General features: G+C 39.8%; 2 protein-coding genes across 2 annotated transcripts; both read left to right on the top strand.

The window, feature by feature from the left end:
* The first annotated feature begins 11653 nt into the window (after positions 1-11653).
* On the top strand, positions 11654-16307 carry LOC121193108 (alpha-amylase). Its single transcript, XM_041055242.1, has 9 exons — positions 11654-11836; positions 12011-12157; positions 12329-12526; positions 13178-13408; positions 14852-14985; positions 15184-15406; positions 15495-15616; positions 15733-15858; positions 16118-16307. The coding sequence occupies exons 1-9, from the start codon at positions 11669-11671 to the stop codon at positions 16305-16307; spliced, it is 1539 nt and encodes a 512-aa protein (XP_040911176.1). The 5' UTR covers positions 11654-11668.
* A 1095-nt stretch (positions 16308-17402) lies between these two features.
* LOC121193107 (alpha-amylase-like) lies at positions 17403-24597 on the top strand. Its single transcript, XM_041055241.1, has 10 exons — positions 17403-17538; positions 19880-20092; positions 20777-20923; positions 21423-21620; positions 21919-22149; positions 22916-23049; positions 23333-23555; positions 23656-23777; positions 24020-24145; positions 24338-24597. Exons 2-10 carry the CDS (start codon positions 19925-19927, stop codon positions 24525-24527), a joined length of 1539 nt encoding a protein of 512 aa, XP_040911175.1. The 5' UTR covers positions 17403-17538; positions 19880-19924; the 3' UTR covers positions 24528-24597.
* Positions 24598-25131: the final 534 nt, after the last annotated feature.

Genomic DNA, 25131 nt, shown 5'->3' with positions numbered 1-25131 from the left:
AGCAGTGTTACTAACACCTCTTTGAGTAAGACTCAAACACAGAGGTGGCAGAGCAGCTGGGTTTACATTTGCAGAAACAACTGTCTCTTGGTCTCTGATGCCAAATGCCACTGACAAGTGATGCTGCAGCAAAAACCTCATGGGTGCTGCAGATCAGTGGAGCTTCTACTGCTAAAATACCCAAGCACATATCCAACACTTATGTAGAATGGACAAGGCAGGGGGTGTGGGGTGTGGAAGCATGTGTGCATTTTTGTGCATATACTCTCCTGCTCGTGCATGCTTGCTGCCCATGCACCCGCGTGAAGCCGATAGTGAGAGCAGCATGTCTGGAATCATTTAAACAGAGTGAAAACACATTCCCGCATGTGGAATCATTCCTCCCAATAGGAGTGTCATTGTTTCCAAAGACAGCTTTGCTTCCACCATGATTCAGGTAGCATTTTTTCCTATATGTTTCATTTTTCCTTTATGCTATACAGGTCTTTACAAAAATACCGGGATGAGATCCAGGAGGAAATTATGACTGTTGTGATCTGAAAATTCTGATTGATGACACAGTTTGGGGAGACTGAGGAAGATAATCACATTAATGTTATGGCCTTGTAGGTTGAGGTTAGATATTTTGATACTTTCTGTGGAGAGCATTCAGAGCAGGGGACGTAGCAAACAGAACAGCAGCACTGTAATTAATCAACAAGGATAAATGCAGATCATTTTGGGATTATGTAGAAAATGAGCATGGTGTTATTTCATAGATTTTTTTGTGGTCAACAAATCCTACAAAAACAGAAAAACCAAAAATGTGTCAGTCGATTTCTCTCTGACTTCCCCACCCTGTCTCTGACACTCAGCCCAAATCCCTCTGGTCCCTAATGAAGAATATACAGACAGTAAGTATTAGTCAGATCAATTTATTGTTGGTTTTGCTTTTTGTTTTTGTTTTTTTGTGGGATTTGTTCACAATAACAAAACAGAGAATAATGTGAGCTTTATCCTTTAAAGCATAAATATCTCAGCACAAGCCATTAAGCAAAACTGTGCATTTTTAAACTAAAAGCAGAGAAGTTTAAACACATACTGTTTGACATTTACAGTAACTTATAACACTCTGATATCATGATCACAGCATAGTGTCACATTATTATCACATTATCTGTCTTCAAGTAAACTGCAGAAGAAGCCAAAGAGCAGCAACAACAGCATTAATATTTATTGTTTCAATTGGTACAACATGTTAAACTAAGCATTTCTGAATAATTATCTAAATTGCTGCCTAAAATTCAAGAATTAGCTAAGACTATTTATAGGACACCAATACAGGATACATTAGTTCCTCCTCAGTAAATCCCATGATGGTCTGTCATGTGCAATCAACATTATGTTAACATAATAATTGCTTTTCTGCATTTAATTTAAAAGCCCCACATTAATTTCTCTTGAACCTTAAAGCTACTTTGAAGCCTGACAGCTTGATTTATCACTCGGTGGCCATGCGTCTGAGAGCTGTAGTAAAGGCCCTGTGACTCATACCAGTCAAATGTATGGCTCCCCTTGTGGTGGCACGGGCGGCCAGCCACATAGTTGCATGTGGTGATGGCCACTGCACAGGCAGCACTGGAATAGAAGTTTATTACTGGCCACCAAGTCAAGCCCTGCTCTCACCAAATTGATACCTTGGAACAAATATAACATAGAAAATCACATATACGCATAAACTGTGAAGCAAACGCACACCCATGCACGACTACACTTACAGAGGGAAATGAACACACATCCATGCACACAAAGTTAAAGGCTATACTTTTAAAGTTCCTGTTTAGGTGTAAGTGGGTGAGAAATGTGGGCACATCGTTCAGTCTCTAAGAAAAGTTGCAGCAGTTCAGTGAGGAGAGAAGCCTAAAATAAGATTTAAGATTGAAGGTTTTCCAAAAGGTTGAGAAGAATAAGGAAGAAGGTCTTCTTTGTACACACAACAAAAGAGTTAGACGTGATATATGTCTCAAGGAATCTTCAACTTTTATGTTTAATATATGACATAATTCATCCTGGAGAAACTATTTTCTGTTTTTCATGGAGAAAGGCTTTCATAGAAAGCTCTAAGTCTTTTGACAAATGTGACAAGTGGCCCCGTCAGCCAGCGATCATCTCAGTGTAATTGAAGACATGATGTCACATCAATGCCTTATAGCTGCAGCTATGTTACAGAAACCGCTGCTACCCACATTTCCCAGTACTGGGTGGTTTTGTCAGACAAGCTCCAGATATGTGCTACACACACACTTAATAATGGTCCGGACTTAGGTTTGGCTCCAGACGTTTGGCTGAAGCTCAATCACACTCAATAAAGAACAAATACAAGTGAGTGACAGACCACTTTTATTGCACCGCTCAGCACTCGAACAACACAGGAGTTATGATAAGTTAAAATCTGATTTGTGACAGAGAATCTGTGAAGTTGTGTACAAGACATCCCTGAAAACAGCCTCATTTATATGACTTATAAAAATGTTTCAGCAAAGTTATCTTGTGTTTTGGCTTGACCCACTGTTGTGTTGATGAGGTTACAACACCATAAGAATCAACTATTCTCTAGGGCAGTGGTGGTATTATCCGCAAAGTGTACCGAAAGAGGCAGACTGTCCCCTGTTTGGTTATGTTTTTATAGATTGTGCCATTTGACTATTATTGTTGATGCGTTAACATGAAAGCAGCTGGTCAACTTTAAATACAGTTGGACAGGGCTACCACTGAGGAAACTGATTGTGATACCTTTCGGACTAATGATTTAAATTTGTTTGTTTTTAGACAATAAATGATAATTAAATATAAAATACGACAAAGGGATTTGTGTATCCCTCAGCGCAGTGTGAAACAGGTTTTAAATTGGCATTTAAAGAAAATATAAGTGAATGAATAAAAGGAAATTTTTTGTTGATAGGTCAAACATTATTTTGGGGATGAGGCATTGAGGGGATGTTTGGCAGATGAATAGTTTTTATAAGACTAATCTTATGTTTGCAAATATAACGTTCACCTCTAAAGTGACCAGTGAAGTACAATATTTCAGTCTGAAATGTTGTGGGGTAGAAGGATAAAGTGGAAGAAAATGGAAACACTCAAATAAAGTACCTCGAAATTGTACTTAGAAACAATAGTTGAAGAAATGTAGTTGGACGCTTACCACCACAAGGGAATGTGTGTGTGTGTGAGAGTGTGTGTGTGGAAAACAAAGAACTGGCATTTTCAAACTCATCACTCAAAAGATTTGCTGAACCAAGTGCAAAATTGTAATATACACATAGACAAAGTTTGTGAAAGTGTAGTCTAATCATCACTGTTTCTTCTACTTTGCTCATTATATTCCCTGTCCTTTATGCTTTGGCAACAGTTTTCAGATTTCATGCCAGCAAAACAAACTGAAAATGAAACTGAAATTGAAACTGACAGAGAGAAAAAAGTAGAAATCTTAGAAAAAAGTTTTCTCCTTGGTAAGTTTAAAGAGTGAATGAACTCACTTGAAACCCAGTTGCAGACTGTGCTGATGGAGTCACTGAGCACAAGATTACCCCGCCCCCCCACCTCCACTTGAGGAGGTGAGCTTCATTTGGAACCAGGGGTTTTTCTAATTGTGGGTTTGTTTGCTGAGCAATTTGGCGCTCATTCAGCAAATCCTTAGAGAGACCCCTAGTGTTGGAAACACACAAGTGCAGCCACAGGCTCAGAGCGTGGTGTTTATGATGTGTGACGATGTGTTTTGGGATGAGCAGATGATAGACGAAAAATAGACACCCAGGGACAGGTTGGACGGGGTGAATCTCATTCAGCTGCTCACTCTCACAGCTCTGGAGGTACTAATTTGATCTGGCTTGAAGTAGATCTTTCCAGAATGCCTTGTGGAAGTCTTCCAAAATTAACTTCCTGGAAATTCTACAGAGCCTCTGTGTCAACATCCATTCTCATACCGAAATGGTACCCTGGCCAGCTTTATGGTGGTGCTGTGTATGTGTGTATAAAGGTATTTGTCATGGTATTATAAAAATATAGAAATCCATATGTAAAGGTGAAAATAAGGGAGAGAAAAGACAAGGTATTTTAAGGCAGGAAACAGCAGTGTAAGGTGGAAGAACAACTGTGTTTTCAGCTTTGTGGTAATGCATTTTTCAGACACTCCGCTGGGTTTTTAAATGGTTCATGTAACATAAAAAATTGGAGAATTTTCTCAGTCCATAAAGGAACAGGAAAGATTCTGATGTATTAGATGTTCGAGATACAGTTTTCAATAGACAGTAAGGAAATACTGTATGTGTAGGGTCACATTGAATGACAGAAAATGTGGGATGTGAAGTATTTTAAAGTCATTTTTTATTACTTTTCAATAACTGAAAACTGTTTCACAAGCAAATTCAAACAAGTAGTATAAATTACAAATATCTCTTTGAGTCAGGTCTTAAAATTACTTCTATAAATCTTCAAGAGACCCCCTGAAACATCAAAGAGAGGAAATCCAGAAGATCCCTCTTTGAAAGACAGACAGGTGACGAATTAAAGGAAAAACCAACATAAATCAGCGTAAAGGAAAAACAACATAACAGGTTTTAAAAAGGTTTTGTGTTACCATGAGTCACAAGAACAGCCTCAGGGCTCCTTATAGATTCTCCAGTTCTCTGAAAGCCTATCAGAGGCATGAGCACCATTCTTCCAAAAGATATTCCCTCAGTTTGTGTTTTGATGGTGGTGGAGGTGAGCGCTGTCTGTAACAACAATCCAAAATCTCCTGTAGATGTTCAGTTTGATTAAGAAATGGTGACTGTGAAGGCCATAGCATTTGGTTCATGTCATTTTCACTCTCATCACCATTTATGACTCCTTATAGTATCAGTGTATCACATTCTGGCAAACGTGTTTCCCTTTTTCCCATGAAAAATCAGTTTAAATGTATTAGAATATGGTGCATGGATGAGCTTTATTATTCCACCCCCTTGTCTTCCCCCCTGTTCCTCCCTCTTCCTCTCTCTTGTCTCTGTCTCTCTGAGAAAGAGGGCATTGTTTGTTAATGAATACATCATGTGTTTGGAGCTCACAGGACTGAAGGAGGTGCAATGTATGAAAGATTTACAGCTGTAGATATCCCCCTCACAGGCCATCAATTAGGAGAAACAAGTGCTTAAACTTGAATAACTTCCTGTGGTATTTTGTGTGAAGTAGAGTTGGGTAATAGACACTTTTGAAGTTGAATATTCAGTTTTTGTGACTAAGACATGGGCTGAACGGGATTTAAGAGGGAAGAACAGTTTCAAATTGCTAAAGATTATGAGCCAAGTCTGATTTGAAATAACATGAACTGCAAATCAAAAAATACTATAACTTTACTTTATTTTGGATTTCTTTTTTCACCTTCAACTCCCATATATTTCGGCTTTGATAGTTCCAGAGATAAATATTTCTGTGTCTGTGAGATGAAAGTCAAGCCCTTGGCAAATAAGACAAGACCAACTTAATGCTTGATCTTATCTTCTCCGAGTCCACCACATATGTGTCTGTGCGTGTGTGTGTCAATGCCAGTGCCTTGCACAGAGGTAGTACTTGGCTACTGTTATGGCAGCGAGTAGAGAGGAGCAGCCAGTTGAAGACAGGATCTTGGACAGATCTGGCAAACCTTGGACTACACAGTTTATGAGTTAAAACAAATAAAGTCTGTAGAGAACAAACGACGGGTGCTCGGCGTGTTTATAAGAGAGCTCATTAGTGTGAGATCAGGTCAAGGTTTACAGCCAACCTCTTCCCTCTTCATGCCAACTCTACAACCTGTGATTATTCTTCTTTAAGTATAAGCCTGAGACCTACAGCGCTGCTTCTTCGCCTTTAAAGACTTGTTGCTATTTTTTCTTGAGGGAGAGGATAGGAGTGTTTTAAGAGATGATTTCAGTGCTGTAATAGTACCTCCTGTGCCACAGACAGACATCTGTCTTGCACATTGCTGCAGTTTAGTGAGAATGTTCATCATCTGGTGAGCATTTTGAGGTGCTGCTCTGCTGACAATTAAAAGTCTTATATTTCCAGCCACCAAAATATTTGATACTAATACATCAGTGGTGCCTTCCCCTCACTTTATGTTTAGTTGACTATCTGTTGAAATTAAATCTAAGAAAAACTAGATACAACCAGTATTGTAAGACTGAAGTCATGTTTGGGCTGATGTGGCCGGTGAGTTTAGGCAGGACTGCGGCACATATTTGATAAAAGCAAGGCGGATATTGTGTTAGTTGAAAGATGCCCTCCTGCTCTACCCCCTCACCAAGCCTCCTCTCATCTTCCTCCCTTCTCGCTCTCAAGGAGCAGAGAGTTGGAAAACAAAGGAAACTCTCTATATCACAAAGCCAGCAGTGATATCATGGAAAAGGCTGACAGTCAGGTGTGGGAGAGACTTAAAGGGATTACTGCTGCTCTCTCGAAATTCACAGATTTTTAACAAAACTGATTCATCTTAAGCTAGCGCTCATAAGGAATTCATTCTGTGCTTTTCCCTCTTAAATGTTATATAAATAGTTCATAAAATCAATAACGTCGTGTCATCATAACTTCTTGCCCAGCTATTGCGTTTCTTAGAAATATTGTGAAACTCTAGTCGAAGAAAATCACAGAAAATGAAGCAGAGGTGGATTCAAGTCTTTCCCAAAGGCTACAGAGCTGAAAGTGCACCCTTCAGTTCCCTGTTACTGTAGAATAAAAGGGAACAAATGTCTGAGGAGGAGACACTACAAACATTTCAGAAGCAGTCAGTACAGGGGTGCTGGGGAATTTTCCTCACAGTAAAACTGTTGTTCAGCTTATGACCATGAAAGTAAAGCTCTCATTTCCCGCTGACTACTGTGAAAGAGGATCATAAAATTGACTCCATCTGTAATTTTATGGTGAACTTTCCAGTCACAAGCAGCTCAGTGGCATTCCTTCTATTAAGTTCTATACAAATTCTCTTGAAGGCATGTAGCGCATGTCAAGTCTCAATATTTTGGCCACGCAAGTTTGGCTATTTTTAACAGTGATGTCATGCTGTCATTAGGGTTATCTGTGCTTGGGCTTAGAGGTTACAAGTCTGTAACAGGAAAGGCAGTGTTACAAAGTGGAGGTGTGGAGGAGAGAGGACAATGTGAGCATGAATCAGACAGGGAGTGTCTAAGGAAAAAAAAGCAACTGGTTGTATTATAGAAAATGTAAGGTCCACTCGTTTTAGAGCTTGGCAAATACTAGGGATTAATACTCAGTCACTGCTGTTTCAATTTTGATCATCCTTTTCTTTCATCCTGTCTATTAGAAGAACCCCCAACACTGTGAAAGTACAAGTGGAGTGACTCTTAAGGTAATTTAATAAATAAAAATTGCAAACATTTGTTGATTACAGCTTCTCCTAAGCGTGCAACTGTTTTCTTTCTCATATCACTGTGAACTGAATCTCTTTTGTTTTTAGCCATGAGAGCAGCATGGCTCCAGAGGTGGCAACATTAGCCTGTTGGTCAGTCAGTTCACCACTTTACTCGCTAAAATGCTAAACTAATGTGCACTTTGTCTGCTTAACATCATCATTTGATCGGCAATGTCTTTATTGTCTAATATTGTAAAAGCTGAACAATTCATACACTAACGCTTTAAAAAGATTGATCAGTAATTAAAACAATCATTAACGGGACCGCTTATCCTTTCTGTACTGTGCGACTGTTGTCCTAATGAAAGACTTAAGTCTCCCTAACATAAATAATTTGAAAAACACTCTAATGTATATGGTCAGGGTTACAGTTCGACACATGTTCCTTTAATGTCTCAATGTGAGAAGCATATGTCTCTACAAGAACCTGTTTGTAAAAAAAAAATGGATGAAGAGCATGTGTGTGAGAGAAAGACAGGGAGAGAGTGTCTGATTCGATGACTTGTCTAAAAAAATCAAGGTGTTTGAGTTTGAGTTGAGTGTGTGTGTGTGTGTGTGTGTGTGCGTGTGTGTGTGTGTGTGTCTGACTGTGACTGTGAGTGTGCATTAGTATGTTTCAGAGCGTGAACCTCTCCTGGGGGACTTCCGTTGCTGCTGTTATTCTTTGCAGTGAGATGGAAACTTTTCCCAACATCTGCACAACATATCATGGCAAAAAAAAAAAGGAAGATACTGAGCTGAAACTTTCCATTGGAAGAGACTGTGCATTTCACTTTATAGGACTTTTTCCTCCCTAGTATGGCTGGTTTTAGTTGAGGAAACCTGAAAAGTTACCAAAAAGTAATTCATTTGTTAAAAATGTTAAAACCGTGAAGGGAAAAATGTGGTGACACACTTCTTGTCAGAGCAAGAAACACTTGTTAGTACACTTGATGGCATTACTGGGATCATTAAAAAGCCATGCAAAGTTAAGGGCAGTAAATTTTTGCAGTACCCAGTGAAGCAACAAATGCTTTACATCACACTATTACTGGACCGTAAATGTGGTTAGAGTTTTCATTTGACACCTCCTCATCCAACATAGTGCGGATTTTTACATTTCCAACTCCAGTGAGTTATGCAGCCTTGCCTGTTGAGTTCTGTGTTAAAAATAACCTTGCTTGCTTTGTATCTGCAATATCATTCACACCAGTAAGACCATTTGAACTCTGCACACTGTGTCACTGCTTTTGTCCAGCACACCATGTGCTATGTGTTCGCCTACGACTCTTAAACCTGAGCTGTCGGGCTGAGTGAGCGACCCGAGGTGTAAGAATGCGAGGCACATACAGCTTCTGATCCTTCCCCCAACTCCTCTTTTTTCCTTAATGGGTTTTACTCACCTCCTTCTCTTTTTCCACTCTCTCCCCCTGTGTTTTCCCTGATTTACCCTGAACCACAGCAGCACCCCCTTTTGCAGTCTCATGCACTCCCTTCCCTTATTTTCCTGATTTGTCATCTGCTAACACTACACACTTACCTTCTCATTCTTTTCCCCTTTTTTCCTTTTCTCTCTTAACCTGCTGACCCCATTTCTTCCCTTCTCTTTTTATCTCTCTCTCCATCTTCTCTTCTTTCTCTTTCCCCTGTCTTCAGGCAACTCACCGACCTCCCCCTTCCTCATGACTTTTCCACTTTCCCATGACAGAACCAGGAGTGGGAATCAAATAGCCAGTTTCTCTCCCTTCACCTGGTCTCGGAGCTTGGGCTGTGAAAGAAAGCTTTGTCCCCCAAACCCTTCATCGCCTCCGGAGGTATGTCCTGTGTTGTCCATACAGGAAAGGTCTTTGGTCGGAGAGGAATTTTTGGGACCCATGGGAAAATGTGAGCAAGTGAGGGCCTTAACTCTCCCTTTGACATCTCTTCCCACATACTGCATCATAAGTGTAAAAACATACTGCAAGTGATTCAAGAGAAGCCTTAATGATAGTGTTAAAATATTGTTCCTATTTTGACCATGAAAAAGCTAAAAAATACTTGTGAGCCGACTTTGAAGGGTGAAAATTACAATAATAAACAACTTGTGGGCATATGCAAAAAAACAAGTCCTAACACATGAACAACTTTCACAATAAATTCTTCCAACATTCCTTGTCTACAACAAAGTAAGTCACTGGGAAAAGCTTTCACTATATAATATTTGAGAAATCAGAATTGAACATTTTAATTACTGGTCTTTTCGAGCCATTACATGTAATGTTAAAGGGATGAAGCTCTCATTTTACAGTGCAGGTTTTGTTCTTAAATTGTTTAAATTGTAAACTTTTGTACTGTACTGTAATGTAAAATGAGTGCTTCATCCCTTTAGTCCTTATGTGTCAACACTCAAAGTCTGCACCAGGCTGAGTTATTAGTGAGTGTTTCCACCACAAACGTGTCTGTGACCCACAGACTCACTGGGAGGACTGACCCGGAACGGAACCCAGTAAGGCAGGTCAGATGTCCATTTGACACAGTCTCGGCAGGGGGGACGGGAGGGGCAGGAGCTGGGTCAGACATTAAGCAGGTGGGATGAGGCATGATGAGGCATATCAGGCCATATTTACAAAAGCTTCAGCACACACCAGACTACCGTCAGTGTGGCATTTACTGCCCTTTTTTATGCAAAGCACCCCTGGTGTCACAAGTACATACATTTTTATGTTGTTAGTTGTGGGTACTGAGCCCATATGGCTTCGCTGCTGAAATATTCTACTATTCTCTATATTCAACGATGAGGGATACAGACATGTATGTATATACTGTATATTTTTTTAAGTGAAGCAGTTTCTCTCAAGAAACATTGGATGAGCTATTGTTAACATGAAAGTACATCCCATCATAACTGCTGCCACATGCTGCTTAGGGCTATAACTGACATTAGAATGGCAGTCACTGTATCACTGCTGTGATGTGTGAGGTCGTGTAACTTATTCAGGGATTAATATGATGCCACATACGATGCATAAATGCAAAATTAACCAATTTAATAGTAAATATTGTATAATTGTATAATTGAATTAGTGAGGCAGTAAACCTTTCTTTACTTATTAACTGAGCTTGAAAATTTTCACAGAGAAATTATCATAAAGCTTTGTAGTCATGCCACAGAAGGTAATAGTTCATGTTTTATATGATATATGAGCTGTACATGAACACATACTGTATATATTCTTTTTGTTTGCCAGTCAAAGAAGTGCACAGTGTGGGATAATGTGTTATCCCACATGACAATGTTTCTAATATTTGAGGTCAGTCAGACCCAGGAGAGGTCTAACTCCTTGTTCTGCTGAACTTGTTTGTCCATAGAGAAACAACTTTTGGATGGTGATGAAAGTCACTTTGAGGATCGACCATACGCAATAACGCAAATTTCTCTCCTTAACTGACGCGCTTGCAGCTTGACCCTTTGCCTAAATTGAAGGCCCCCCATGGGAAAGTGCATGTGTTTTGTCAAGGTTGGTTTAGTTAACTTGTTTTACATATCTGACCTCTCACCCTTCTCACTCGGGCGTTGCTTATCTGTATTGGTTTTCCTTGATGCAAAGCTGATAATAACACTGTGAAATTATACAAGGCATGTTTTGTAACCACTGCACCTCCAACATTTTTTTTTTTGTTTGTGTTTTTTTTTTGCCTGTGATAACATTGGTAATGTGAAACTACTGTTGTGGTAATTTAATGTGACAAGGCCATTTGGATGCAAGATCTGAGCAACATGAAACCTTTATTTGTTACCAGGAATACTGGCACTGTGCACACTGATTAATATTTGAATAAAGATATTCATCTTTTAAAACACTAATAAAACATGACAATACATTTGAATAGCTTAGTATCCAAGGTAAACTTCAAATTTCCATAAAAAAATTCCAAATTCAGGATAAACATATCAACAACAAAAAACATGAGATGTAAGATAAATATTATTTTTGTTATTGAACTGAGTGAACAAATGCTAAAACATGATATAAACTGTCATGTTCTGAGTGGCAAGAGCTTCAGAATAAATTCTTTATGTCTTTATGTCATTTCGTTTTTATACAGGGGCAAAACTATTTTACCTTCTGCTGATTTTGTTAGGAAGCCATGAGAAAGAGACACCTGCTTAACCTCCATAGTGATGTTTGCCAGCCTCTCATTGGTCCAGCAGAGAGAGAAAATGTGTATAAATACTAATGGTAAAGCAACAGACGATTGTGGTTTTCTCTCTCATCAAGGGAAAGCATGAAGTGGTTCATTCTGGTGGCTCTGTTCGGGCTCAGCCTCGCCCAGCACAACCCTCACACCAAGCATGGAAGGACGGCCATCGTCCACCTGTTTGAGTGGCGCTGGGCAGACATCGCTGCAGAGTGTGAGCGCTTCCTGGGTCCCAATGGCTTTGGTGGAGTTCAGGTATGTATGGCTTGCACACAGGCATCCACCAAGGGAATTTTTTACATTTGAACATTGTGTTATGTGTAATCATGCACATTGTGTAACGTGTCAAGTTACAGTTAAAAAAAAGATCTTCTGTAGACTGACCACCCCTGTTTTATTATCCTGTTATTATTTTAATGTGTTGCTCAGATCTCCCCTCCAAATGAGCACATTTTGGTGAACAACCCCTGGAGGCCCTGGTGGCAGAGATACCAACCAATCGGCTACAACCTGTGCTCCAGATCTGGCAATGAGAACGAGCTGAGAGACATGATCACCAGATGCAACAATGTTGGGGTAAATTCAGCACAACAGTTATATGAATTAATGTCTCTGTCTTGAGGAACCATCATTCTGCTGGCATATTCCTACGACCTAAGAATGACATTAATGTTTAAAGAAAATGAAAGGATAGAAAGGAGGTGTTGATTATTTGTGTTGCGCTTACAATCCTACATCTACCCACAGGTCAACATCTATGTGGACGCCGTCATCAACCACATGTGTGGTGCCGGTGGTGGAGAGGGAACCCACTCTTCATGCGGAAGCTGGTTCAGCGCTGGCAGAAAGGACTTCCCCAGTATCCCTTTTACCCACTGGGACTTCAACGACCACAAATGCAGGACTGGAAGTGGAAACATTGAGAACTATGGTGATGCCAATCAGGTAATGAATGTCACTGAGAAAAACTTATGGAACAGAGTAATTTCCCCCTTATTACCATTTCTCTTTCCATTCCACTCAATCCAGTGATTCTTACATGTTACATTTACTGTGAAGCTTTGGTCACACTGACTGCGATTAATTTGACATATATGGTTGTAGTACAAATCTAAACTAGAACCCGACCAATACAGTATTTTGAAGGACAGTGCTGATTTCAATATTTGGGGGTTTAAAAAGAATCCGATAACAACGTATCTATATAAATGTAGTTTTAACAAAGATTCTTTACATTCAGTTATTGAAGGGGGCATGAGGAGCACTTGAATCAGTCTTCACTGTCATTTACTTGTCTCAATATACAAGTGTATTTCTACTCACACCGCTCTCTAGTGGAAAAAATACACAGTAGCAACACTGGTAATAAAATAGCTCAAGCACCTGTCTCCCACTGTTAGAAAAACATACTGATCTATTTGCAGTATTTAGCTTAAAGCAGCTAATGTTTCAGCCAGGGTGTGGTCTGATCATTAATTATGTTATGAATACAACATATATACAAATGTGTGCATATATAGAGAACATCAGTATGAAGTGTTAGAAATTATAAATGATGCTATGAATTGTGACGCAAATAGTTTTTCTCTGGCCCAGGTACGTGACTGTCGTCTGGTTGGTCTGTTGGACCTTGCCCTGGAGAGGGATTACGTTAGGGGCAAAGTGGCAGACTTCATGAACAAGCTGATTGATATGGGTGTGGCTGGATTCAGAGTGGATGCCTGCAAGCACATGTGGCCCGGCGACCTGGCTGCTGTCTACGGCCGTCTTCACAACCTCAACACAAAATGGTTCCCTGGTGGCTCCAGACCATTCATTTTCCAGGAGGTAATATTTTTAACACACACACACATATATATGTATATATATATTTTAATATATACAGTAGGTGTATATGTCATCATGTTGAGTGGCTTCAGCTCACCTCTGTATTTGACAGTTGTGTGATTTGCTGTAGTATCTTGCTTAACCAAAAGGCTGGATGAATTTATTTTAACTTGATGTGCAAGAAAACATGTGGCCAGTTAACACACATTTATGCCAATAAAACTAATTTAAAACTAACAAACTGTAATCTTTATGCAAGCATGTGGTTGGATGAGTACTAACCACCCATGTGAGTAAATAAATAATTTAACACTGAGAGTGCAAAGCAGCAGTCAGCTGAGCTGTGGGAAAGTGAGCACCAGAATCAAGATGACGATAGTGCCGGAAGGTTCGAGTGTTATTTTGCCTGGGCATAACCCGGGTCTGGACTGCAAAATGGAAGTACTTCAGTTTTGGACTATTTAGTGTTGTACACTTTCAGACCACAAGAGTGCAGGGCACACTAACATGATATGCACGTTTTGAGTGGAGATAAAACAGTATGAATACTTTATCATGAGAGTAGCGGATATATAAGAAATAACCTGGAGGTGATAGAAGTATTTAAACCACAATGCAAAGCAAACAAAAATCAAAAGGCACCAAGAGTCGTGTAACTTAACCAAACTGCTGCAATGAATCTCTCCAAAGTCTGCTGGCAGCAGGAATCAGGAGTGATGTCCACAAGCTAAGAGGCTACCAAGCTAACAAGGATAAACAGAGCAAAGCTCGAGCTACTCTCCAAGGGGAAACCATTATTCAGCCTAACTGCCTGTACTACACCGCTTACTATTGCAGAGTATTTGAGCAAGTTTGTAACACTGTTTAGGGTTGCTTATGCTTCCATTTACTTGTAAGGCTGGCAGTTAGTTTGCTAACATAAGATAAGATGAAAGGTTTTGTCTTGTATTTCAGAGCACAAACTATTCCGTGGAAGCAGAACATCTACTAGCGCAGATCAAATTGGCTTCAAAGTCACAGCGGTACCCATTTCAAAAGAAAACATTTATTAGATCATATTTAGCCAGCACTAGATGGCAAACACATGCACACTGAGAGCACATGCTAATATCCAAAAAGTCACTATTCATTTACAAGCACCTGTATATGCAGTAAACATTGGTGCTGTAAGAAAAAAGGTTGAAGCTAAAGGTGCTCAACTCAAAAATCAATTAAAGTAAGCTGCAAAAGCCTGTGATCTCAAAAATAAGTGTGCTTTGTCTTCAGTAAAGATACAAGGTTCTTTACAAGAGAAATATGGTTCATGTTAGTGCTGGATCAAAAAGCATTTTTGTTGTATCATCTTTTGTCAATTCTCAAATCAGGGACATGGTACAGTTAATATAAACCATTCTTACTTCACGTAGTATGGATGACATGAATTATGTGTTGCTTTCCCTCTAGGTTATTGATCTGGGAGGTGAGCCCATCACATCTAGGGAGTACTTCCATCTGGGAAGGGTAACTGAGTTCAAATATGGTGCCAGACTGGGAACTATCTTCAGAAAGTGGAATGGAGAGAAGCTGTCTTACACCAAGTATGTGTGTTTCTGTTGTGTGCCTAAGTTGCATACCTAAATCCTATATCAAATGGATATATTAGAAGAGGTTATTTAACCATAACATAGCTACAATATAATTTTTTTCTAAATTAAATACTAGGTTGAACAAGTGACATCTTGTCACTTGTTTTTGAAGTTGACTCCTCATTAGTAAAATTGTATTCTTGATTTCAGGAACTGGGGAGAGGGTTGGGGTTTCATGCCCAATGGCAATGCTCTTGTCTTCGTTGACAACCACGACAACCAGAGGGGCCATGGTGCTGGTGGGGCATCCATTGTGACTTTCTGGGACGCCAAGCTCTACAAGATGGCTGTTGGCTACATGCTGGCCCACCCATACGGAGTAACCAGGGTGATGTCTAGCTTCCGCTGGAACCGCCACATTGTGAATGGAAAGGTACATAGGAATAATATTTACAGTGTTTGCAATGTGTGGTGTGTGTTCGGAACTATTTTGGGTTAAATCCATTTAACCTTCACTGTAGGATCAGAATGACTGGATGGGCCCTCCCAGCCACGGTGATGGATCCACCAAGTCTGTTCCCATCAACCCTGACCAGACTTGTGGAGACGGATGGGTGTGTGAGCACAGATGGCGTCAGATCAAGTGAGTCCCCACTTGCACACTGCTCGGCATATGCACAGAATAGTGTTTGCTTCATTTGAAAACTACTTTATATACATTGCATATTATGATTTTATTTTGTTCTACCTCCCCTCTAGGAACATGGTCACTTTCCGTAATGTGGTCAATGGACAGCCACACTCCAACTGGTGGGACAACAAGAGCAACCAGGTTGCCTTTGGACGTGGTAATCGCGGTTTCGTCGTCTTTAACAACGATGACTGGTAAGGACTATTTACTTAGTACAAAATACTAAATTCAGTCACTTAAATCAAATAATAGCCAGAGAAAACAGTGTTTAGGACCAGATGCAGATGCATGTCAGCATTGGTTTGGACATCACACAAAAGTGCCTGTCGCTACCTAACAATATCCTATTATTTAACTCTGCTTATTTACACTTTGTTTCAATTCAGCAAAATAAGAAGGCAAGATCATTTTAATGTTTTTTAAAAACAAAATGCACTTTATCTCCACCCTCAGGGACCTGGATGTGACCCTGAACACTGGCATGCCTGGTGGCACCTACTGTGATGTCATTTCTGGCCATAAGGAAGGGAACAGGTGCACTGGGAAGCAGATCCATGTTGGCGGTGATGGCCGTGCCCACTTTAGGATCAGCAACAGAGATGAGGACCCCTTCGTTGCTATTCATGCTGAATCCAAGCTGTAAACTCATTAATAAATCTTATTTTTCAACATCATGATGGCCTTGTTTTTTTTTTTTATTACACAAATACCTGCACACCACTACATTGACTACAACAGAAGTTTTTTATTGAGAGTATGAGCTTAACATTACTGGATGGGGATAAAAAAAAATTCAAAAATCCTGATGAAATTGTAAAGATCTGTTGTGCAGTTAGATGTTTCCCTATTCATAGCAAGTGTCATGTGTGAGAGGGGTTGTATCATGTGAAAAGACATCAGTGTACGCCCTCTATTTGTCAGCTTCAGGGACAGCACACATATATGAATCTGCCATATGAACAAAATATGTCCATTTGTTTGCAAACTGGTCAAATTAAGGATGAAGAAGTACACGATGATTCTGTTTTACCATCATCTGTTGAAAAAGTCTCAAACTTCAGTATCTTTTAAAACCCCTGCAGTGACAACTGTTCTGTCGCCATGTCAGAAGGTTACACAATATGTAAAAGGCTAATAGGCTGTCAGAAACTCTGAACACTGAGGGCAAATAGGTTAAAAAGAGTTACAGCATGTGAAGCTAATGACCAGAGGAATAATTTACTTCTCAAAAAAAAAAAAGAAAAAAAAAGACGAAAGTATGATTCCACACTTACAAAAAATGAGCGTCTTTTCAGTAAACATATACAATAAACATTTAGGACATTGGAGTCAGTGGTGTGAGACATCATCTCAACCACAGGTGGTCTTCCACGGGTAAAGATGTGAACTTGCACACGTATTTATGTCGGCTTGCTATTAAATGTTGCGTCATTATATATGATTAAATAATCTACCACATATTCACCAGGACAATAATGCCATTCTGCACCTCTCAAGTGTGATCACAAAACTCCCATGTGAATATCACCTTAATATAATTCTCCTTTAACTACGCCAATAGGTAGAGTTATTTTAAAATTGCATTCTATGCTATTTGTCGTCTTCACATATACGTGGACCATGTCTATACTTTGATGAATCCAGTATAAATGTTCCAGTAAACTCCAGTTCCCATGACAGACAGCCACAGGTCAGATCAGTGAGCTCACCACATCCGGGTCTCTCCCATCACATGAAGACAACAAGATTACGTAACTGGCCAGATCTCTCTCTCGTCTCTAATCTTTATGAAAATTTCTAATATCACATGGTTCATTAGGCTTATCAGGAGATAATGATGTGACGATTCACCACGGACTGAGCATTAAACACAGGTGTGGTCCCCTCTTCACCTTTACCTGAGGCTGAAAAGTTTTATCCGTTATGTCCACAAAAAAAAATAAGAGTGGTCGGTCTTTAATTCCGTGTGCATAATTCGTCTTTAAACTAAAACAGGAATAGTTGTAATTTTGAAGCATGATATACTGTATAGACACCGTTAAAAGTATTAATATTAACACAACAGACACACTTATTGCTCCGTGTCAGTGCAATGAGAGCAGCGTGAGCTTCTCTGATATACTGACCTCAGATCAGCAGCGCTCACAGCTGGAGCTCGCTGCACTCTGCGCTGCGCTCTGTCAGCTCATCGCTGACTGCGCTGTTTGAAAGCCGCACTCCCACAGCGGAAAAAGAGAAGTAAGGACAGGGATGTTTTGTTTCATCTAAATCCCCTCCTGTAGCTCCATACATTATTCCGCCAGGAGCACAGTCATGAGGGGGCGTGGCTGCGCAAAGATAACCAGAGTCCCCGCAGACCAGGAATCAGCAGACCACCAGCCTCTTAATGGAATATGCAGATAATGAATAAATTAGAGTGGAGTAAAAACCTTGATTTTTATTTAAAAACAAGTAGGTAAAGTATATGACTGTAACTCCTTACTATCTAGCTCTGAATGAAGTCATTTGGATTAATCATTAATGTGTCCTATTTGTATCCAGACATTTAGCTGGCATACTGGCAGCATGACCCTTTATCCAAAATGTTATGCTGAGACTAAGGATCAGGCCAGGACCCAAAAGCAATAAGCCCCAAGACAGGCTAGGAGTAACTTAAAGTCTTTTAATGAACCAAAAATCATCCACGAAGGAGAAAACCAAGGAACAAACTAAACGAAAATACAAAGTCCTTACTTGAAACAAAGGAAATCAAGGTAAGGCCATGAGGTGGGGAAAAAAAGCAGGGCACAGGTATGGGAACAAACACTGGGAAGACACAGACTCAGGCAAGGAAACAGACTCGGGCATGGAACACAGACAAACCAACCAGGACACAGGGAAATAACGAGACTTAAATACACCAGGCAATGGGCAACAGGTGAAGCCAATTAGGGCGGGCAGACAATCACAAAAGGAGGGAAACAAGACAAAGACAGGAAGTAGTGTTTTGTCAGGGATGGTCTAGTTCTATATGACATGCTCTATCTGACCTCCAACCTTTCTCACTGAGCCATAGCTGTGCTGGTTTTTTTGATGCAAGTTGGATAAAAACATCATGAAGTTATACATCACAGGGACTTAACATGTTTTCTAACTGCCAGTACTTTCTGGGGTAAAATCGGTTACCGCCTGTACAACTGGCCTCTGCAGCGGCAGCTTCTTGAGATCAAAAGCTGATAAATGGACTATAACACACGTCTGACTGATTCCTGAATGAAAATCAGTTCTTATAAAACATTTCAATATCTCTGCAAGGAAACCAAAGTAGACTTGTAATTTTGAGCATTATTCAGCATTCAGGGCTAATTGCCCAACTCATGTCAAGGACAGTCACTCCATTACATAAACACTTAAGTTTTGATTAGGTATAAATTTCAAACACACGGAAAAATAAATGTTGTCAAATGTGCTCACGTTCCCACAGCCACAACTCACCAAGAAACACAAACCATATCAAAAAAAAAAAAAAAAAGAAAAACACACACAAAATTTTCCCACCTCAGCTTTTTATTTGCTTAGACTAAAATAGATATCTGGTCCAAATCAAAGTTCTGATGAAACTAAGTTTAAGCTTCCTGTTGCAACATCATCTGGTTATTGAACTCAGTGAACAAATACTAAAGCAGGATAAATCTAAACTGTTGTGTCCCGGCGTCGTGGCAAGAATTTAAATACAGTTTTTATGTGTTTATATTTGATTCAGTGGTGCAAGATAAATCTTATGAAACACTCAATAAAGCGTTATGCTAACGTTTTAATGCAGAAAACATTGTGTTGGCTAGTTTTGCTGTTGAGTGTACTTGAAGTTCATCTTACTGCCCCATGGCAAGGTGGTGATTCTTTTGGGTATTGTTTCAGTTTGTTTTGGACATGTAAAAAAGGAGGAAGCTCAGTGCAAAGATATTTCTCTGACATTTCAGTGGATGCATAGGAAAGCATTGGGATATTTGGCACCTTTTCAGTGTCTTTAAACCACTTGTTTTTTTATGTTTGGTGAAAGACATTACGCACACCTCATGGTCCTGAGTTTCTGTGCCTTGAAGCTATTTTTTCTTGTGCTTGTTTTGAGAGAAGGTAGGAAACCTTGATAAAGAAGCACCTGTTTAATATCCATGCTGATATTTGCCAATCTCTCATTGGTCCACAAGAGAAAAAAATGTGTATAAATACTAACAGGGTGGCAGCAGGAGAGTGTTGTTTTCTCACTCATCGAGGGAAAGCATGAAGTGGTTCATTCTGGTGACTCTGTTCGGGCTCGGCCTCGCCCAGCACGACCCTAACACCAAGCATGGAAGGACAACCATCGTCCACCTGTTTGAGTGGCGCTGGGCCGACATCGCTGCAGAGTGTGAGCGCTTCCTGGGTCCCAATGGCTTTGGTGGAGTTCAGGTATGTATGACTCAACACAGGTGTGTAGCATATTCTAGTAGTAGGGAAGGACGATAATCCCTATATTTTGTTTACTGTAAATCAATGAACACTAATTACAAAAAATATTTTAATTATTTTGATTATTTTGAACAAGTAAAGAACATCAGCAGGTGACACTTGTCAGTTTAGGCTGAGGGAAAACACAAAAAAGAAAACAAAATACAAACTTTGCTTTCTTGTTAGACTAATACAGTCTTTTGATGGATTCAGTAATCCTTCTTTGACCTCTGAATCATCTCCCCTTCCATTTGAACTTAAAGTGATACAGATTTAAAAGAGAATGGTAAAAAATGAAGCATCACAATCAGAGATATTCTTTCTTGAACCTACATTTCCTATAATGCACCACCATAGCCTCCTCTATTAGACCTTATGTGCCACCTAAATGCCTAAATTTTGTCTTTAAAATGTTTAAGTCTCAAGCCCAAGGCAGGATAAAGAAATCATCAGGGTTTTTTTTTTTTTTCAAACTTTTGAAAGTTCTTCCAGAGCCTCACTATACAACTATTTCCACAGGCTGAGTAGCACTTTTCGTGTACAGTACACTAACTATAACCCTAGTTAGCAACGATCTTCTGTCTGTAGACAGTTCCTTTGTTAAAACTGATTCATAAGGCATTGCTTTTCCTGTGTGTTGCTCAGATCTCCCCTCCAACTGAGCACATTGTGCTGAACAATCCCTGGAGGCCCTGGTGGCAGAGATACCAGCCAATCAGCTACAAGCTGTGCTCCAGATCTGGCAGTGAGGACGAGCTGAGAGACATGATCACCAGATGCAACAACGTTGGGGTAAACTAGATCACAACAGTGATTTGGCAAAAAGGCATTAGGAACATTGTTCTTCTGCATTTGACAGAACCTCGTAAATCTATAGCCGTGTACAAGACAACATATTCTAACCAGAAACATTACATACCACTTGATGCTTTTGGTATCATTATCAAACTGTTTTATAATAACAGGCATTTTATGGCATTTTAAAACAAAAGAGATTTCTGAATAAAGAGATTCAGTCTAATAAATTGATGAGTCTGTCTTGAAGAACTATCATTCACATTTTTATATAAGGTATTTAATCACTGCTTTGTAGTGTCATATGTTTGAGGTACCGGACCACCTACATTACAGCAAACCAATAATGAGCACTGCTTCTCTGACATATTTCTGTGACCTGAGAATGAACTTAAATGTGCAAAGAAAATGAGTGGAATGAGGAAAAACTGACAAGGGATAGAGGGGAGATATCGATTTGGTGTGTTGCACCTAAAACACTCTATATTCCCAACAGGTCAACATCTATGTGGACGCCGTCTTCAACCACATGTGTGGAGCTGGCGGGGGAGAGGGAACCCACTCTTCATGTGGAAGCTGGTTCAATGCAGGGAACAGGGACTTCCCAAGTGTCCCCTATTCCCACTGGGACTTCAACGATAACAAATGCAGGTCTGGCAGTGGCGATATTGAGAACTATGGTGATGCCAATCAGGTAATGAATGTCACTCAGAAACACTGTCAGAGCGAGGTCATTTTTTCCCTAATTAACATTTTATAGTTCAAAGTACTTTTTCTCTCCATTCAAGGATCTTTAAAGCACAGTTTAGTCACATTTACCCACTGAACATCATTATTTTGATTTAGCCTGGTAGTGTGACCATTATCATATAAATGTTATGGGTAATCAGCACTAACACTAACAACAGTTATTAATATGCTAAATGTGATAGTTTATTTTTGTTGGAGCAGTTTTAAAACATTCATAATGCACTGAATATTCACTGCTCCAGGTACGTGACTGTCGTCTGGTTAGTCTGTTGGACCTTGCCCTGGAGAAAGATTACGTTAGGGGCAAAGTGGCAGACTTCATGAACAAGCTGATTGATATGGGTGTGGCTGGATTCAGAGTGGATGCCTGCAAGCACATGTGGCCCGGTGACCTGTCTGTTGTCTATGGTCGTCTGCACAACCTCAACACCAAGTGGTTTCCCAGTGGCTCCAGACCTTTCATCTTCCAAGAGGTAGATTTTTAAAATGTTTTTTTTAAATGTTAACTTTATTTGCACACAGGAATGGTTTAATATTTCAAAAAGATAGTGGAAAAAACTATCTCAAAATCAGCTAGCACACAAACATCACCTTCCATTACTGTAGGTGCAAATGTCATATGTTCCTCTGTATTTCATACTTGTGTGTTTTGCTGGAATATCTTACAAACTGGATGAACTTATTTAACTTGATTTGCAGTCAACACAAACTGCTGCCAGAAAAATGTATTGGCATTCAAGTGCACGATTGCAAGCATGTGATTGGAGAAGTGCTAACCGCCCATGTGTCCAGTATTTATGACTGATAACGCAAAGCAGCCGTCGGCAGAGCCGTGGGAAAACAAACACAGAAATCAAGATGGCACACACAAACACAAGCACTCTGGGAGCCGATGTTAATATAAAAGAAGTCATTACTAGTTGACAAGCACCTGAATAGAAAGTGTGATTCGATGCACCTGAATAACATGTGATTCAGCGCACTAGTATGAATGAAACTTAAAGGTGGTAAGCTGCAAAACAGCCTATGATCTCAAAAATAATAGCGTGTTCTGTCTTTGCTAGAAAGACACGAGTGTTTAACAGCATAAACATGGTTTGTGTTAGTACAGAACTAAAAATCTTATTCGTTCTATCAGTTTTTGACAAATCTCAAATCACTAACATGCTACAGTTAATTTAAACCATTCCTACTTTTCATAGCATGGATGATATGAATTATGTGTTGCTTTCCCACTAGGTTATTGATCTGGGAGGTGAACCCATCACATCTAGAGAGTACGTCCATCTGGGAAGGGTAACTGAGTTCAAATATGGTTCCAAGCTGGGAACTGTCTTCAGAAAGTGGAATGGCGAGAAGCTGTGTTACACCAAGTATGTGTGTTTCTGTTGGTGTGCCTAAATCCTAAATCAAACTGATATATTGGAAGAGGTTATTTAACCATGACATAAATACAGTATCATTTGTTGCAAAAATGGCTGCGTTGGACAAATAGGTTTTTACTTGCTAAGGTTTCTAGGGATAAAATGTTTGACAGATTTATTCATCTGTCAAACATTTGATTTTTGAGTTTCTGAATTAAATACTTTAAGTGATATTTTGTTTAAATGTGGGGGTTTTAGAAGTGTTTTAGTAAAATTGTATTCTTGTCTCCAGGAACTGGGGAGAGGGTTGGGGTTTCATGGCCAATGGCAATGCTCTTGTCTTCATTGACAACCACGACAACCAGAGGGGCCACGGTGCTGGTGGGGCATCCATTATAACCTTCTGGGACTCCAGGCTCCATAAGATGGCTGTTGGCTACATGCTGGCCCACCCATACGGAGTAGCCAGGGTGATGTCTAGCTACCGCTGGGACCGCTACATTGTGAATGGAAAGGTACATTCTCTTTTAAGTAGGAATGATGTTAATATGCAATGTATCGTATGTATTTGGAACTATTTTTGGTGAAATGTATTTATTCATCATGATATTGTAGGATCAGAATGACTGGATGGGCCCTCCCAGCCACGGTGATGGATCCACCAAGTCTGTTCCCATCAACCCTGACCAGACTTGTGGAGATGGATGGGTGTGTGAGCACAGATGGCGTCAGATCAAGTGAGTCGTCAGATAGCAAGAGTCAGTACACTGCTTACTGACCTTACGCAGAGAACAGAGTTCACTTTTGTTCAAAAAATCTTGTGTATCTTTTCTAAAAGTTGCAGTTATACAATTCATCCTGCTACACCAATGTTCACTGTAATTGTCTTTTTCCTTTTCTTTCACAAACAAAAACTTTTGAAATTACGAGAAATACAGATCAATATGTGAGATTTTTTTGTCTCTTATCTCCCCTCTAGGAACATGGTTATCTTCCGTAATGTGGTCAATGGACAACCTCATTCCAACTGGTGGGACAACCAGAGCAACCAGGTTGCCTTTGGACGTGGTAATCGCGGTTTCATCGTCTTTAACAATGACGACTGGTAAGGACTATTAGGCCAGAATAATACATTTGCCCATTTAAGTAATATTCAGATTGAACAAATCATTCAAAACAGATGTATGTACATAGCAATATGCAACCCTCATGAATAATTAGCCATTAAAATCAACTGTACTTCTAAATAAATTTTATACATTTTTAAAATATTTCCCCCTTGGTTTTTCATCTTCAGGGACCTGGATGTGACCCTGAACACCGGCATGCCTGGTGGCACCTACTGTGATGTCATTTCTGGCCAGAAGGAAGGAGACAGGTGCACTGGGAAACAGATCCATGTTGGCGGTGATGGCCGTGCCCACTTTAGGATCAGCAACAGAGAGGAGGACCCCTTCGTTGCCATTCATGCCGAATCCAAGCTGTAAACGCATTCTCCAGGACTTCTTATTTTTCAACCTCAGTGATGAATTAAAAAAATAATAATTCTGAGTCAAATATTTTTGCCTTTGAGTTTTAGTCTACATGCAGACTGGTTTCACAGTTGTATCTGAAACCCCACCTAACAGTCACTTCTACATCACTGCAATACCACATGGGTAGAAAACACTTTAAGGGCTAATACGTTTTGGTAATTTAGTTTTCTAATGATGAAAAGATGCACTTAACATCACTGTCAGTGTGATCTTCAGTGTATGCTGAGCTCACCATCAGAATCTGCCACTGATGAAAAGGAATAAAGAGAAAATATCAAAAGCCTTAATAGAAGTGTAGAGGCCTGTTGTGCAATCAACTATTCTCATTCATAGCAAGTGTCATGTGTCAGAGGGGTTGTATCATATGAAAAGTGACATCAATGCACACCCTGTATTTGTCAACTTGAAGGGCAACATGCATGAATCACCCATATGCAGAAAATCTGTCCATCTGTTAATAAAATCTGGTCGAATCAAGGATGAAGAACTCCATGATGATACTGTCTGACCATCATCTGTTCAAAAATTTGCATATCCCAAACTTCAGTATCCTTTA

The sequence above is a fragment of the Toxotes jaculatrix genome, chromosome 14 (genome assembly GCF_017976425.1).
Source record: "Toxotes jaculatrix isolate fToxJac2 chromosome 14, fToxJac2.pri, whole genome shotgun sequence".
NCBI lineage: Eukaryota > Metazoa > Chordata > Actinopteri > Toxotidae > Toxotes > Toxotes jaculatrix.
The sequence above is the reverse complement of the archived record's forward strand: the minus strand, read 5'-3'. Positions and strand labels throughout refer to the sequence as shown.